A 15,106-nucleotide genomic window follows, 5' to 3' on the forward strand; every position below is an offset into this window, starting at 1 on the left:
AACTTGCCCATGTTGACCATCTTGCCCCAGCTACACATCCCACCTCCCTGCATTTAGCCCATATCCTTCTAAACCTATCCCATCCATGTACCCGTCCAAATGTTTTTTAAATATTGTGATAGTGTGTGACTCAACTATTTCCTGACAGCTCGTTCCATATACCCCTATCCTTTGTGTAAAAAAAGTTGCCCCTCAGGCTTCTATTAATTCCACCATCCTCACAATCATTCTAATTGCTCTCTTCTTAATTGTTCCATTAGCTACAATATTATTTTGTTTTGTTTTATACAATGACGAGAACTGTACCAAATATTAATTGCAGTCTTATCGAGAATCAAAGTGACATGTTACATCTGAACAGTGATTAGCAACATATCACAATTAGCAACATATCACAATATCAAGCATGATATACTTGCTTCAATTTCTTTGTAAGGACCTAGAAAGAGGGGGAGGGGGAGGAGCGCGTGTTGGACCAATGCAGGAGAGGTTTCGGGCCAATGAGGGGGGCCACTCCCCGCCTGGCAACAGGCTTCGTCAGTTGGAGAGGGTTGCCGTCAGTTGCGGGGAGAGTTGCCCCAGGAGAGGCCCACAGGAGCGTTTGGACCCAACAGGTCCACCTCAGACTGGTAATACACCAAAAACCAACCATAAATGAAAAACAGTGCTTATCAAATTAGACATGGGAAAGATCAATAACTGTACTAAGACATACCATCTTGTCACAGCATTAATAATGTTTAATTTCTAGAAGAACAGAACCAACATTTTAACTATTTAACAATTTAACGAGTATACCTCAAGAGATATGATGCATAAATAGCTGCTTCAGGCAAAAGTTTTTCTAAGGCTTCTTCCCCTTTATCTCCCATTGATTTCACATAGTTGCAGAGACATTTCCAATACAGAGCATTTTCACAAGTTAAATTTTCTGCTGGTATCACTTTTCTGAAAGGCAGAAAACATTTTGAAAGTCAGATCAATATTTTGAAATTTAAAAAATGTTGCAACATTTTCTTTTGCTAAAAAATTAATTAAAAAATGTCAAAACTACTTTTTACATATTCAGTGTGTTTGTGCAATTCACCACCTTTTGGTTTGGGAGTAGGCGCTATCATTTAGATAAATTCAGTAGCCAATCTTTGCAAAGAAATAACCCACAAACTGCAAATGGACAAGTGACATTGTAAATCAGTTTCTGTGGTTTGGTTTTGGAAGAAATGCTGGGAAGGCCATTGGGAAAATTCTTAGATGTTTTAATCTACCTGAACAAATTCAGTTTGGGGCTTATCTAAAAGACGATGCTCTCTGTCAGAAATGAAGTATTCAGTCTTAATTGAGAGATGTCCAGGAGATTGAACCCTCAGGTTTATAACATATGAAGAATCTCCTAATGATTAGACCTGCTTCCCCTTTCATCTTTGGGCACTCATTTTTTCTTATTGAATATCTGCACCTCATTCCCTATTCAGAAAACACAGCTTTGATAAAGCAGCATAATGTAAAACCATAACATCAATTGTCACAAAGAAATAAAAATACAAGTCTAGAGATGTAATAATATGCTGGCAAGAACAAAATTATTCAAATTAATATTCAATTGCACAGAATTTCTCCAGGGCAGTGATGTAGAATGAGAAAATATGATTCTTTAACTGCACAGTTAGATGTCAAGACTCCCACAAGACAATCAATATAATTGATCAATTTGAATTAGGAGCTTCCGATAAGTTGGCAACAGTTTCTAATCACATTATAAGAAGCGTATGTTGGACACGAGATGATACATAGATTAGTGAGGGTGTTAACAAGACAACATTTTAACAATGAAGGGTCAGTGTCTAGGCTGGGTCAAATAGATAGACTTTGGGTGCATAAAATTATTAGGGAGCTAAGTAAGAGCAGACAGGAGGCGGCCACAGTGACGTAGCGGTAGAGCTGCTGCCTACAGCACCAGAGACCTCGGGTTCAATCCTGACTACGGGTGTTCTCTGTATGGAGTTTGTACGTTTTCCCTATGACCGTGTGGGTCTTCTCCAGGTGCTCTGGTTTCCACCCACACTCCAAATAACCCACAAACTGCAAATAGACAAGTGACATTGTAAATCAGTTTCTGTGGTTTGGTTTTGGAAGAAATTGGAAGGTTAATTGGCTTTGTTAAAATTGTACGTTGTCCCTAGTGTGTAGGATAGTGTTAGTGCATGGGGAGATCGCTGATCAGAGTGGGTTCGGTGAGCCGAAGGGCCTGTTTCCGATCTATATCTCTAAAGTTTAAAAAAAAGAGGGATGATTTTCCTTTAGCAAATATTCATAGCAACGACCAAATATTGGAGTAATTTCTAGAAGGAATAAAGTTGAGGTAAAAAGTAATTTCAAGGGTGGCAAAATGGCAATCTCCCATGCTGTAAAATTCTAAAATTATCCTTATATCAGGGTGCTTTTATGTAGAAAAAAGAGCAAGAAAGGAGGCCATTTAGCTGAGAGGGTACATGACACAGTTGTGCTTCTCTCTAGGTTTCTTCACCCTTCCTTATCTAACCCTAGAGTTACCTAAACCTTTATTTCGATTTTCCGACAACTGATGGTCCAGCACCCCTTTTAATCAGGAAAAAATTACGACAGCACAATTGAAATCCCCCTGAGAAGTCCCCCTGAAAATATGGAGCCTAGGCTGGGAGAGGCAGCTGATTTCGAGCTCATCGGGACCTCCGCGCCGATCGGTGGGTTAAATTTGTCCCCTTCGGCTGGGGCTCAGGAACTCCAGCCCGGCTGGAGCAGGCAAATCTGTTCCCATAGCTGACTACCATGGATGATTAGCGGGTCGAATTTGCCATCTATGACCGGGGCTAAGGAACTTTGGCACAGCCAGAGCCGGCAGATCTATTCCCATAGCTGTCTTTGCGGGTCCATATCTCCCCTTCGCCCCCCCCCCCCCCCACCCCCCACCCACAAGTTAGTAAGTTCGACGTTCCAAACGTTATGGTAAAGAAGTTGGTTCTGAACTCCTCATTTGATTTCTTGATGAGTAACCACGGTAGGACATTGATGACCTCATGTACATCCCCAGAATGTTTTGCATTAGAGAAAAATCTTTGTAATTTAAGACAATAGTCATATTAAACTATTTCAACAATTAGAACAAATCATTTTTGTCGTACCCATTATTTAGATTTTGACAATTGTCAACCAATTCCTCAAGATGGCTTTGAGCAAACATAGCATTGAGTGCAGACTCAGCCACATCAACACAATTTTCCACATCTAGACAATGGAGCAAGTCCAAAATATTGCCGTCCAATATACAAAGCCAAGCCTGCAAGAGCTTTTTCTGTACCACTTCTTTGACAGCATCTACAAAAAAAATAAAATTATATTACATGAAAATACAAAGCACATACTAAAAAGACCATATGCACAATAGCCCCTCCACATTGCCATAAATTAAATTTAGAGGTAGACAAGCAAAATATTGTTCATTCCAAAGGATCAAAATAACTAAAACTTTTTTTTTAAAGAAAGAGCAAGATGATTATAAATAGTTCAATGTTAACAACTAAGCCACATTGTAACACAAAGAGGCAGGTTAGAGGCATCTTAAAGGCAAATGGTAGGGAAGCCTAGTTTACTGTGTGCTTAAGGGGTCATCAGATACTAAAATTGGGACTGAGTAAGCAATCAGAATTGGAAAAGGAAAGCGGTATAGGTAGGTTGCAGACAAGTAGGACACATATCTGAAGAACTTATACACCAGACTCAAAATGTTTGAATGCTATCTTGAGCCAACCTAGCCCAACAAGCTGAATGCTGAACAGCAAAAAAGACATGGTGGATTGAGGCAAAGTTAAGATCAAGTCCATCAAATGTGGCAAATTAAAAACCAGGATAGCACTCAATTATTACTCATGGGGAACAAGATACTTTTCAGACTTCTTTGGACATTGGGTGACAAGTTTCTTTCAGTACAACAGAAAAAGTCAATTGTCTAAATTTCAGATACATACACATCTACACAGTTGCACAGCAGTAGAGTTGCTGCCTCACAGCTCCAGAAACGCAGGTTTCCTGACTACGGGTGTTGGCTGTATGGAGTTTGTACATTCTCCCTGTGACCATGTCGTTTTTTTTCTGGGTGCTCCGGTTTCCTCCCACGCTCCAAAGATGTACAGGTTTGTTAATTGGCTTTGGTAAAACATTGTAAATTGTCCCTAGTGTGCAGGATAGTGTTAGTGCACGGGGTAACTGTTGGTTGGTGCAGACTCAGTGGGCCGAAGGGCTTGTTTCCGTCCTGTACCTCTGAAGTACAGCTGTCATTATGTAAATTTGTTTAGTGCTATTGACCAACAATGAATTTCAAGGCACAAATGCATTTGGCAAGGACTATATTGCTTAATCTTTAAAATTCCATAGATTTTATGAGAATAGTTATTATGTGGATAACTTACCTGAACGGTCAGCCATGCCTTGCTTCAGAAGTTTTACTCTTTGGGCAATGGAAAATGCTTTTATATGTATTTTCTCTGCTAATACCTAAAAGACACATAATTGATGATGTAGCAGAATCTGTTCAGTGTTTATGTTAAGCACTGAAAAGTCAATACATGATCATTGTCAAAATACACAAAAATCTGTTTAGCTGCTGATTGTAATTTATATTAACAAAAATTGCATCATTGACTAGACAAGCATCCCAAAATGTTTGAGGATATAAAAGGACTCTAATGGATGATCAAATGTTTGTGAAATAAATCAGTTTCAAGGAGGATCTTAGGAATAGAATTGCAGAACTTGGGGTCAATGTACCCGCTAAGAAAGAGGGAATGGTGTATTATTTAATGCATCAGTAGAAAATCTCTGCATCTTCCACGCAGGTTCTCCATATCAAGAACATAGGTTTAAACTGAGAAGGGAACGATTTAATAGGAACCTTTTTCACTCAGGTGGTGGTGTCTATATGGAATGAATTGCCAGAGGGGGTAGTTGACACCAGTACCATAACAACATTTAAACAGGTACATGAATAGGAAAGGTTTAGAGGGAAATGGGCCCAGCGTGGGCAGGTGGGTTAAGTGTAGATGGGGCATCTTGGTCGCCATGGGCTAGTTGGGCTGAAGGGCCTATTTCCATGCTGCATTACTCTATCTGCTCTCCTAACGACAGATGCCCTCAGTCTCCCAATTCTTTCCAAGGCAGATCAAATCTCCAGCTTTCACCTACACAATAAACCCAAGATCATCCTTAAGCCACCACCTACCTGATGAAACCCCAGATCAATAATCCCCAATTATTTTCCTGCACTCCCACAATTTTCTGGAATTCTCCCCCACTTCATGACCTGCCTCCTAATAAATATTCACTTTAAAGACTGAATTTCATAGAACAAAGTGAAGGAACAAGACACAGGGAGCAACATGCATCAATATTCATGTACACTCTTTAAAATAACCCACCTCGTAGGCTAATTTTCTGACATTATCTTTAACATCCATTGTACGCCCAATGATTTTAGCAAGAGTTCTCGCTGATGGTGCTATGCAGGACAATACGGCTCGTCTCACCTCTGGATTGATGTCACATTCAATCAAATACAAGAATGCTAAAATAAATTACACGTGATTAGTACATTATAAGTAAAAGAGAAATTTATATTTTAACTAAATTACAAATCAACGAAACTAAAGACGTTCAATGACAGTTTATCTGCTTCAGCGCCTGTACAAAGCACCAATTTTTGTAAGAAAGTTGTTTCAAAATTGTTAAGACTGCGTAAAACAGCAGTGAAGCAGGACTGGACAGGGCACCCAAAACTGGTTTGTTTCAATCATCATTGCTGGAAATCTTAAGCAAAGTTTCTAACCATTATCTAAACTACTGAAGAATATTCAGGATGTACATGAACATCAGTCATTAGAAGGCAACTCTAATTGCATGCAGTTTAATGAGTTAAAAATTAGTTTACACAAGCAAACATTTATGTAGATTGGATAGTTGAATTCTTACCATTAATTACTGGACAGTTTTCATCATTGGGATCCTGAAGTCTGGCCAGGGCAAGCACAGCCTGTATTCGCACATTTGGAAACTTATCTTTTAACCTCACCAGCATAGCATCGTATATACAATCATACAGTTCATCATCAATCTGTGCATTTTCTGACATGCCACCAAGAAGTCTATTGATAAGCTGACAGGCACGGAATCGAACAGAGTGGCTGGACGCACTGTGAGACTGTTGGGAAAAAGTTAACTAACATGAACTCCAGTCAAACATTAGTAAAAATTTTAACAAAAATACAAAATGATGGAATCATTAGCAGGTCAGGCAGCATCAGAGAGGAGAGAAACGGTGAACATTATAGGTCAAGGATCCTTCATCAGAACTAGAAGTGTGAACAAATTAGCAAGTTTCAAAGAGGAGGAAGGGTAGGGAGAACAGGAAATGTCAATGATAGGATGCAAAACACAGCTACCAAAGTAACAATCCTTTTAAATCTGTATTTGAAGGGAAAAAAGCAGTTGAAACAGATACTGCCATCTTTATGAAGTCAAAATAAAGATTGTTAACATGAAAGGGGGATGGGAGGGGAGGGTGCTGCACCAATGCAGGAGAGGTTTGGGCCCAACGGGTCCACTTGGTTATAATGTGAATAATTTAAAATATATAACACCAATTTCAATGAAACTTCTTCCAATAGCACCGAAGGGACGACGGTGAGTAAAGTGGGCCTAAAATTGTCATGTTATCATGTACCGTTTTGGCTGTAGTTCAGGAACAAACAAGAGTTTTAGTATATAGATGACTAAAACTGTGGGGGTGGGGACCAATGCAGGAGAGGTTTTGGGGAGTTTTAATGGGGCTTGAGGGGTGTATGGAGTGGGGATGGGGGGGGATGGAGTGGGTGAGGACAGGGGATAAGGGGGGATTGAGTGGGTGAGTGGGGGGAGGGGAGGGGAGGGTGCTAGACCAATGCAGAAGAGGCTTTGGGTCCACGTCTCGCTCTGCCTGCAGCAATGGCGGAACGGGACCGAGGTGAGTGGCACCCTCTGCCCTTCCCTGTCCCCCTTCGCCCGCCCACAACCCCAGGGGACACTCCCCGCCCGCCAACGGGCTTCGTCAGTTGGAGAGGGTTGCCTCGCCCACAGGATCACCAGTTGGGGGAGGGTTGCCCCACGAGAGGCCCGCAGGTGAGATTTGGACCCAATGAGTCCACCTCAGTCTTTTACACTAATTCTCATCTTATCCCAGCTTCCTAACTACTCCTACAAACAAGGGGCAATCTAGGGGCCACTTAATCTACAGGCTCACATGTTTTTGGGATGTGGAAAGAAACCGGAGAACCCAGAGGAAATCCACACAATCACAGGGAGAATGGCCAAACGCCACATGGACAGTATCCAAGGTCAGGATACTTAACTGTTTCTTTGCTCGTTTCGAGGTGAAAGCTACAGTGGCAGACATAACACCCTCTCCAGCACCTGACAGCAACACCTTCACTGTGCAGGAGTATGATGTTAAGCGCGTGCTCAGAGCAGTGAATCCCAGGAAAGCTGCAGGCCCCGATGGTGTGACGGGCAGAGTGCTGAGGGAACGTGCAGACCAATTATCTGAGGTCTTCACAAAAATCTTCAACCTGTCCCTTTTAAAATCCACCATCCCTCCCTGCCTGAAGTCCGCCACAATCATCCCACTGCCGAAAAAGTCTGTCATCAGCGGCCTTAACGACTACCGTCCGGTAGCACTCACACCGGTCATCACAAAGTGCTTCGAGAGACTGGTCCTGCAGCACATCAAAGCCAGCCTCCCACCCACCTTCGACCCACACCAGTTTGCCTACAGAGCAAATAGGTCTACAGGGGATGCCATCGACACTGCTCTTCACACTGCACTGACCCACCTTGAACACCAGGGGAGCTATGTGAGGATGCCCTTCCTCGACTTCAGCTCTGCCTTTAACACGGTCATCCCGAGCAGACTGGTCACCAAACTTTCCGACCTTGGATTTTCCCAAACCATCTGCCAATGGATCAAGGACTTCCTGACCAACCGCCCCCAGACCGTCAAAATAGGCCCTCACCTCTCCTCCACCATTACACTGAGCACCGGCTCACCACAGGGCTGTGTGTTGAGCCCCATCCTTTACTCCCTCTACACTCACGACTGCGCCCCCACCCATCCCACCAACACCATCATCAAGTTCGCGGATGACACGACTGTGGTTGGACTCATCTCAGGAGGAGATGAGACAGCCTATAGGGATGAAATCCAAAGGCTGGCAGCATGGTGTTCAGTGAACAATCTGGTCCTGAACTCCTCCAAAACAAAGGAACTTATAATTGACTTTAGAAAAACCAGTGTAGAATACGACCCACTCTACATCAATGGGGTCTGTGTGGAAAGGGTACCCGCTTTCAGGTTCCTGGGTACGCACATCGCAGAGGATCTTACCTGGTCTACCAACACCATCACCACAGTAAAGAAGGCACAGCAGAGACTCCACTTCCTGAGGATCCTCAGGAAAACCAACCTGCAGGAGCTCATGTTGTCCTTCTATCGCTGCTCCATCGAGAGTGTGCTGGCACACTGTATAACCACATGGTATGCCAGCTGCTCAGAAAAGGACAGGAAGGCCCTTCAGAGGGTCATCACGACGGCCCAGAAGATCATTGGCTGCTCACTGCCCTCCCTGGAGCACGTGTTCAGCCTACGCTGCCTCAGTAGAGCAGGCAAAATAATAAAAGATCCATCCCACCCCGGCCACCGTCTGTTTGTTCATCTGCCCTCTGGTCGACGTTTCAGGTCGATCAAATCCCGAACAAACAGACTTAAGAACAGTTTTTAACCCCAGGGCCATACGAGAACTGAACACTACCTTTGCACTAGGCAACACCGTTAAAAAATCTTGTATTTAATATAATTGTATTTATGTATTTATTTGTTTTTGCATTTATTGCATATATGTTTGTACGCACCGTCAGGATTGGCTATTTTTTAATTTCGTTGTACTCGTTGCAATGACAATAAATGAATATTATTATTATTATTATTATTAAACCCAGGTCTCTGGCACTTGAAGGCAGCAGGTCTACCAGCCGCACCACTTTTCCACCGTGATAGATAGATGATGATATAGAGAAAGGGAATTAGAAATGGACCGTGTGAAAGTGAGAATAAGTTAGTTATTAGCAGCAAAAGAAATAGTTCAAGAATCTCAGCTACAGCCCTTACCCACCAAGTTTGTTTTTCGATCTCCATCATTCCTACATAACCGCAGGGAATACATTTGACTTTTTCCCTTTCCACCATCCAAGGACACAAAAAGAAACTCCCCCATGGAAAGCAGCATTTGACTTATGCTTGTTTCATCTCAGCATGATGCATTCAATCCTCACGTGATCTCCTTTACATTGGAGAAACCCAACATAGATTACAGAACATGTTCGTATAGCCTGAAAGGTGACCGCAAGCCAGTCTAATTCTCTATCGCCGCCCCACCAAACAGGACCTCTTTCTACTGCCTCCTACACTATTCAAAGAACAGCATCACATCTTCTTTCCATGTGTGTGGAAATGTTGTAACTTAATACTGAATTTGACTATTTCAGTTAAACCACTTATTTACTCCCTACTGACTTGCTTACTTCGACACAGAAGGCCACCTGGCCAATTTCATTTATTCTACTGCTGCTTAGTTCTCTGGAGCTCTGCAATACATTTTCCCAACTTACATTTCAGCTCCAGCAACAGTAAATTATAATTTATAGTCACTAATTAACAATCTTTGAGATGTGAATGGGGAAATCATAAAAACTCTACACAGAATCTAGAGGTGCTTTCGCAGATTTGGTGTCTGAGAGCATCCAAGGTCAGGAGCAAACCTGGATCCTTGGAGCTGTGACATACCTTTCTATTTGGTTTTATTTCCTCTGTACTGTGTTTTTTAAAATTCTACCTTAAACACTTTGGTCTGCATACCATTGAATATTCCCAGTTCCCTCCACCTCTCAACCTGCTTTATTTCTCACTTCTCATGCTCCTTGACCAGTTGTGCATTTCCAGTATTTTCTGATTTTGGTTCAAATTTCCAGTATCCATGATTTTTAATTTCAACCAGTAAAATGTATGACAAATTTGTTTCCTTAGAAAGCTACATTTCTTACAAAATAGAATCAGTTCATAACATACTTTTTCAGCTTCTGTATGAACTAAATCATCACAAACTACAGGTATTGCTCTGTTGTTGAATAAATTGAAGTAATACTTTAGGTAATATATGAAAAAGAAGAACACATTTCCATTTACATTATGGAAATTACTAGATCTGTTAACAGTCTTCACTAAATAAATAAAACAAAATCAAGAATTCATGACCTGTTTCATTTTGAACATAATTTAAATAATACTGCACCTTCAGCAGAAATTGAAAGAGGAACTGTAAGAAAGAGTTTTCATCCTCATCACTTTCTTCCTCATCAACTGGTTGTTTAAATGAAATAGCAAATTTTGCAACAAACTCGATCACTCTTTCTACTGCAGGCTCCCGCTTATAAATGGTCATGGGATACTTCAACAAATTGATAAAATCTTCATGAAAAGAAGTCTTGGCATCATCCTGCAACTTTAATAAAATTTGCATGATTAATAATTGAAACAATATAAAAAGACTTCCCAGGTAAGTGCAAATAAACAGTGGTGCCAGTCAACCCAGTGAAATTCAATGTTGTAATCATCTGGTTTCCAGAAATGGGTGGACATGTATTGTTTGGGAGTAGAGACCATGATTGCCGTGTTCTCCATATGCATTCTCCACTTTAAATTTAACAAATGCAGATTTAACTTTTTAAGAACATTGGGTTCACTTGATAACTAGGTTATCTTGGCTAGGTTTCATTTAATTCACAGACTGCAAATTGTGCAAGGTCAGATTCTTGGTAGAGAATATCTTGCTTTAATGCTATTTCATAATAAAACATCCCGCCATCTTTCATCATAGAAATTTACGGCAAACTAGAAGGCCACTTAATCCATTTTAATCCATGCAGGAATACATGATCAGGAAAAACAAATGTTTTGGAAACAATTGTATCCATCAAAAAGTGAACAAAAACTTTAGTATTAAATAAGATAATAAATAAATTATATAAATCTTTTAAGGAGAGAAAGCACAAAGAGACAAAGAGGTGCCTCCAAAATTACTAGAAAGAAAACTCAATTATTAGCAAAAGGCAACAAGAAAAATTAAATTCAAACATGTAATGCCTAAGAAGAAAGGAAAACATTTCAGCCTAAGGACAGTAACAAGTAGCAAGAGAATAAGGAATAAAAAAATAATTGCTGATAAGCCTATCCTAAACTTAAAAACTATATTTGATAGTTTGTTGTTCTGGCAAAAAATATCAATGATTGGAGGTAAAATCAGGAGGATGAGTTTAAAACAATATGTGAAGGGTGGAAAATCTCAGGTAGACATAGAAACATAGAAAATAGGTGCATTAGGCCATTCGGCCCTTCGAACCAGTCCACCATTCAATATGACCATGGCTGATCATTCAAAATCAGTACCCCGTTCCTGCTTTTTTCCCCATATCCCTTGAATCCTTTAGCCCCAAGAACTAAATCTAACTCTCTCTTGAAAACATCCAGTGAATTGGCCTCCACTGCCTTCTGTGGCAAAGAATTCCACAGATTCACAACTCTCTGGGTAAAAACGTTTTTCCTCATTTCAGTCCTAAATGGCCTACCCCTTATTCTTAAACTGTGACCCTTGATTCTGGACTCCCCCAGCATCGGGAACCAGCCTGCATCTAGCCTGTCTCATCCTTTAAGAATTTTATGTTTCTACAAGATCCCCTAAATTCCAGTGAATACAAGCCCAGTCAACCCATTCTTTCATCATATGTCAGTCCCATCATCCCGGGAATTAACCTGGTGAACCTAAGCTGCACTTCCTCAATAGCAAGAATGTCCTTCCTCAGATTAGGAGACCAAAATTGCACATAATACTCCAGGTGCTGTCTCTCCAGGGCCTTGTACAACTGCAGTAGGACCTCCTTGCTCCTAAACTCAAATCCTCTCGCAATGAAGGCCAACATGCCATTACCTTACTTCACTGCCTGCTGTACCTGCATGCTTACTTTACCAGTTGGAGTGATATCAATATGAAGTCAAATATTGAATAGAAATCCCTGAGGCCCCACTGCTTATGATTTTACATTAAAACTAAGACACAAAAATTTAAAATAATGAAGCACAAAATACATAAAAAATGCTTTAAGAGTTCAACCCAAACTCAAAATACAATAAAAACAAGAATCCATACTCTAATTTAAAGCAGCATCCTTCAGAATATGTTGCACTCCAATTTACCTGATTATACATTTGCTTAAGACCTGCCACCAGCTTTGCCTGGTTTTGATGTCCTTTCTGGGCCTTTTCAAAGAACGGGCGAATTTGAAGCAGCTGATTTTTCTGTGACCCCATTTTTAGAAAAATCTTAAAAAAACAAGATGCATTAATTAATTATAACTTTTTGTTTGTGACAGTTCTTAAAAAGAGCTAAAATAGCACATAAAAAATAATGCATTAAACTATTTAAAAAGATATAAGTAAAAAAGTCACATCCACTTCCTACTTCAAGATTCTAAGGATTAGAAACAAATATTAGCATGGAAAAAATATTAACTGAAACTGTACATCTCCTGGATAATGGTGAATTTACATACAGGGGATCAATTAGTCCAGATTGCCTGTGGCCAATATTTCCCCAGGTTAAATAAGATCTGAATTAAATTTGAAATGGAACCACAGTGGTAAAGTACTCAGGAAGCTCTTGCAAACAATAGATTCATAACCAGATAATATTTTTTAAGTATTCAATGCTTGATAAATTTTAACCAGGGTAACAAAGCGCATTTAAAGTAAAGTGCCATACAACCTTTTGCATCCATCCAAGCAGCAAAATAAGACCTTTCTTTAATATCATATAAAAAACAGCATATCTCACAGTGCAGCACGCCTTCAGTAATACAATGGAAGGTCAATCTAGATTTCTGGAAAGCCTAAATTCACCCACATATATATTTAATTACACATCTGGGTGAAAAGAAGCTTTCACCCATACATAAATTAATGAAGGGGACTGCCTCCTAAAGAACCCACCATTATGCAAAGATTTGTACAGGGGGAGGAGATACAGTAAATTCTTGAGGATAGGATTTGCCATGGATGGCAAGAAAAGTTCATCAATCTCCTGCATGTATCATTTTTTTAACAAACTAAAACAAATATTTTATCAACTGATCATTACATAAGAGCTCAGGTGCTTTAGAAAGTTTTTTTCAAAAACACACATCTGCATTGATATAAATGCTTGCTTACTTAACAGAAAATGGGGGGGCAATGAACTTTTCCTCTCAGTCACATTTACTGCATGCCTGTTCTCAAGCTTTTTCTCAACAGACAGAGCAGCAATAGAGTTCCCATGGTCCTCGACTATCACCCCACCCCCCTCTCCTTCCAAACTATCATCCTTCACTAATTCTACCAGCTTCAAACTGGTCCCACAAGTCGCATCTTCCCCAATCTTGGATAGAGTGCATGTGGAGATGATGTTTCCACTCGTGGGAGAGTCTAGGATTAGAGGTCATAGCCTCAGAATTAAAGGACATTCTTTTAGGAAGGAGATAAGGAGAAATTTCTTTAGTCAGAAGGTTGTGGAGGTCAAGTCAATGGATTTTTTTTGAGGCAGAGATAGATAGATTCTTGATGGGTACAGGTGTCAGGGGTTATGGGAAGAAGACAGGAGAATGGGATTAGGAGGAAGAGATAAATTAGCTATGATTGAATGGCGGAGTAGACTTGATGGGCTGAATGGTCTAATTCTGCTCCTATCACTTATGACTTTATGACCTATCCTCCTCCTCCAACTTTCTGCAGGAATCATTGTTTGTGACTGCCTGGGGTCTGCTCATCCCAACCAACTGACACATCCCCATCCCCTGGCACTTTCTCTACAACATAGGTGGTGTACAACCTGTTCTTTCACCCCAGTCACCACCATTTTTGGGGACAAAAATAGCCCCCCGATGCACCTCTTACAATCTAGTTGTTGTGGGACAAATGAAAATTCCAATTTACTTAAACTTTATTTAAGCTTTAAGCAACTCATTTCCGTAATACATATCTTCAAAGCGTCTAGAAATTATCGCTGATTCCGCAGGCCTCGCCCGCCCGAGAGTCCCGCACATGCGCACACTTCATTCTCCCCTCCTATTTATAAGTTGAGACGGTCAGGGGGTTTAGTATGTCTTGATGACCGTCGCAGCACTGGAGCATCAGGAGATAATGGTGTTTCAATAGCTGGTGGTACATATATTGCTTGGTCATCAACTTCACTCATATTGTTATTTACATTTTCAATTTTAGAATTACTTATAGAAGTTTTCATAGGGGATGATGGAAGTGTTGAAGGAAGTTCTCGATTAATATTATCAAGGAGTGATGGAACTGATAGAGAAGATGGACATGGTGCAAGGTCACGAAGTGAGACAGTTGACTGACGTCCATCCTGATACTTGATAGTTGCATAAGAAGGGTTGACATCAGTCAGTTCAACTTGGCTCATTCTTATTTGATCGGACATATCGACGAAGCAACACAGGCCCAGGGCTAGTCAACCATGATGGCAGAGAAGTACCACTAGAAGAACGCCGTTTGAAGTTAAAGAACCGCCCATGTGGAGTAGTATTGGTAGCAGTTGACAGTAGAGATCTGATGGAGTGTAATGCATCTGGTAGAACACATTCCCACTGCCGATCTGGTATGTCATTTGACTTTAAAGCCAGTTTCACTGCTTTCCAAATGATTCCGTTATACCTCTCAACCTACAGTTTAAGTAAATTGGAATTTTCATTTGCCTCACAACAATTTAAGCAACTCAATCTCAGAAGTTACGCAGTGTGACGTCGAGATGGAGAAACTATTGAAACCACAACGCTTGGATCTGGATCCCAACTCACCTACTGCAGCAAAGGAATGGAAGCACTGGCTTTGTACACTAAATAACTTCTTTGATGAGTGTGGCGACAATGCACCAGACAAATTCAGGACATT

At 40.7% G+C, this 15,106-nt stretch overlaps 1 protein-coding gene across 1 annotated transcript in view; it reads right to left on the bottom strand.

Annotated features, from left to right (window-relative positions):
• The window catches only part of ncapg (non-SMC condensin I complex, subunit G), a 44,491-nt gene that overhangs the window by 26,745 nt on the left and 2,640 nt on the right, over positions 1–15,106 (bottom strand). The window contains exons 2-8 of the mRNA XM_078410854.1: positions 12,362–12,487; positions 10,404–10,613; positions 5,998–6,226; positions 5,448–5,593; positions 4,443–4,527; positions 3,159–3,351; positions 799–948 (exon numbers count right to left, since the gene is read on the bottom strand). Coding sequence (XP_078266980.1) covers positions 799–948; positions 3,159–3,351; positions 4,443–4,527; positions 5,448–5,593; positions 5,998–6,226; positions 10,404–10,613; positions 12,362–12,475 — 1,127 coding nt within the window. The 5' untranslated portion in view covers positions 12,476–12,487. The remainder of the gene's footprint in view (positions 1–798; positions 949–3,158; positions 3,352–4,442; positions 4,528–5,447; positions 5,594–5,997; positions 6,227–10,403; positions 10,614–12,361; positions 12,488–15,106) is intronic.

Source organism: Rhinoraja longicauda, chromosome 1, assembly GCF_053455715.1.
Source record: "Rhinoraja longicauda isolate Sanriku21f chromosome 1, sRhiLon1.1, whole genome shotgun sequence".
Taxonomy (NCBI): domain Eukaryota; kingdom Metazoa; phylum Chordata; class Chondrichthyes; order Rajiformes; family Arhynchobatidae; genus Rhinoraja; species Rhinoraja longicauda.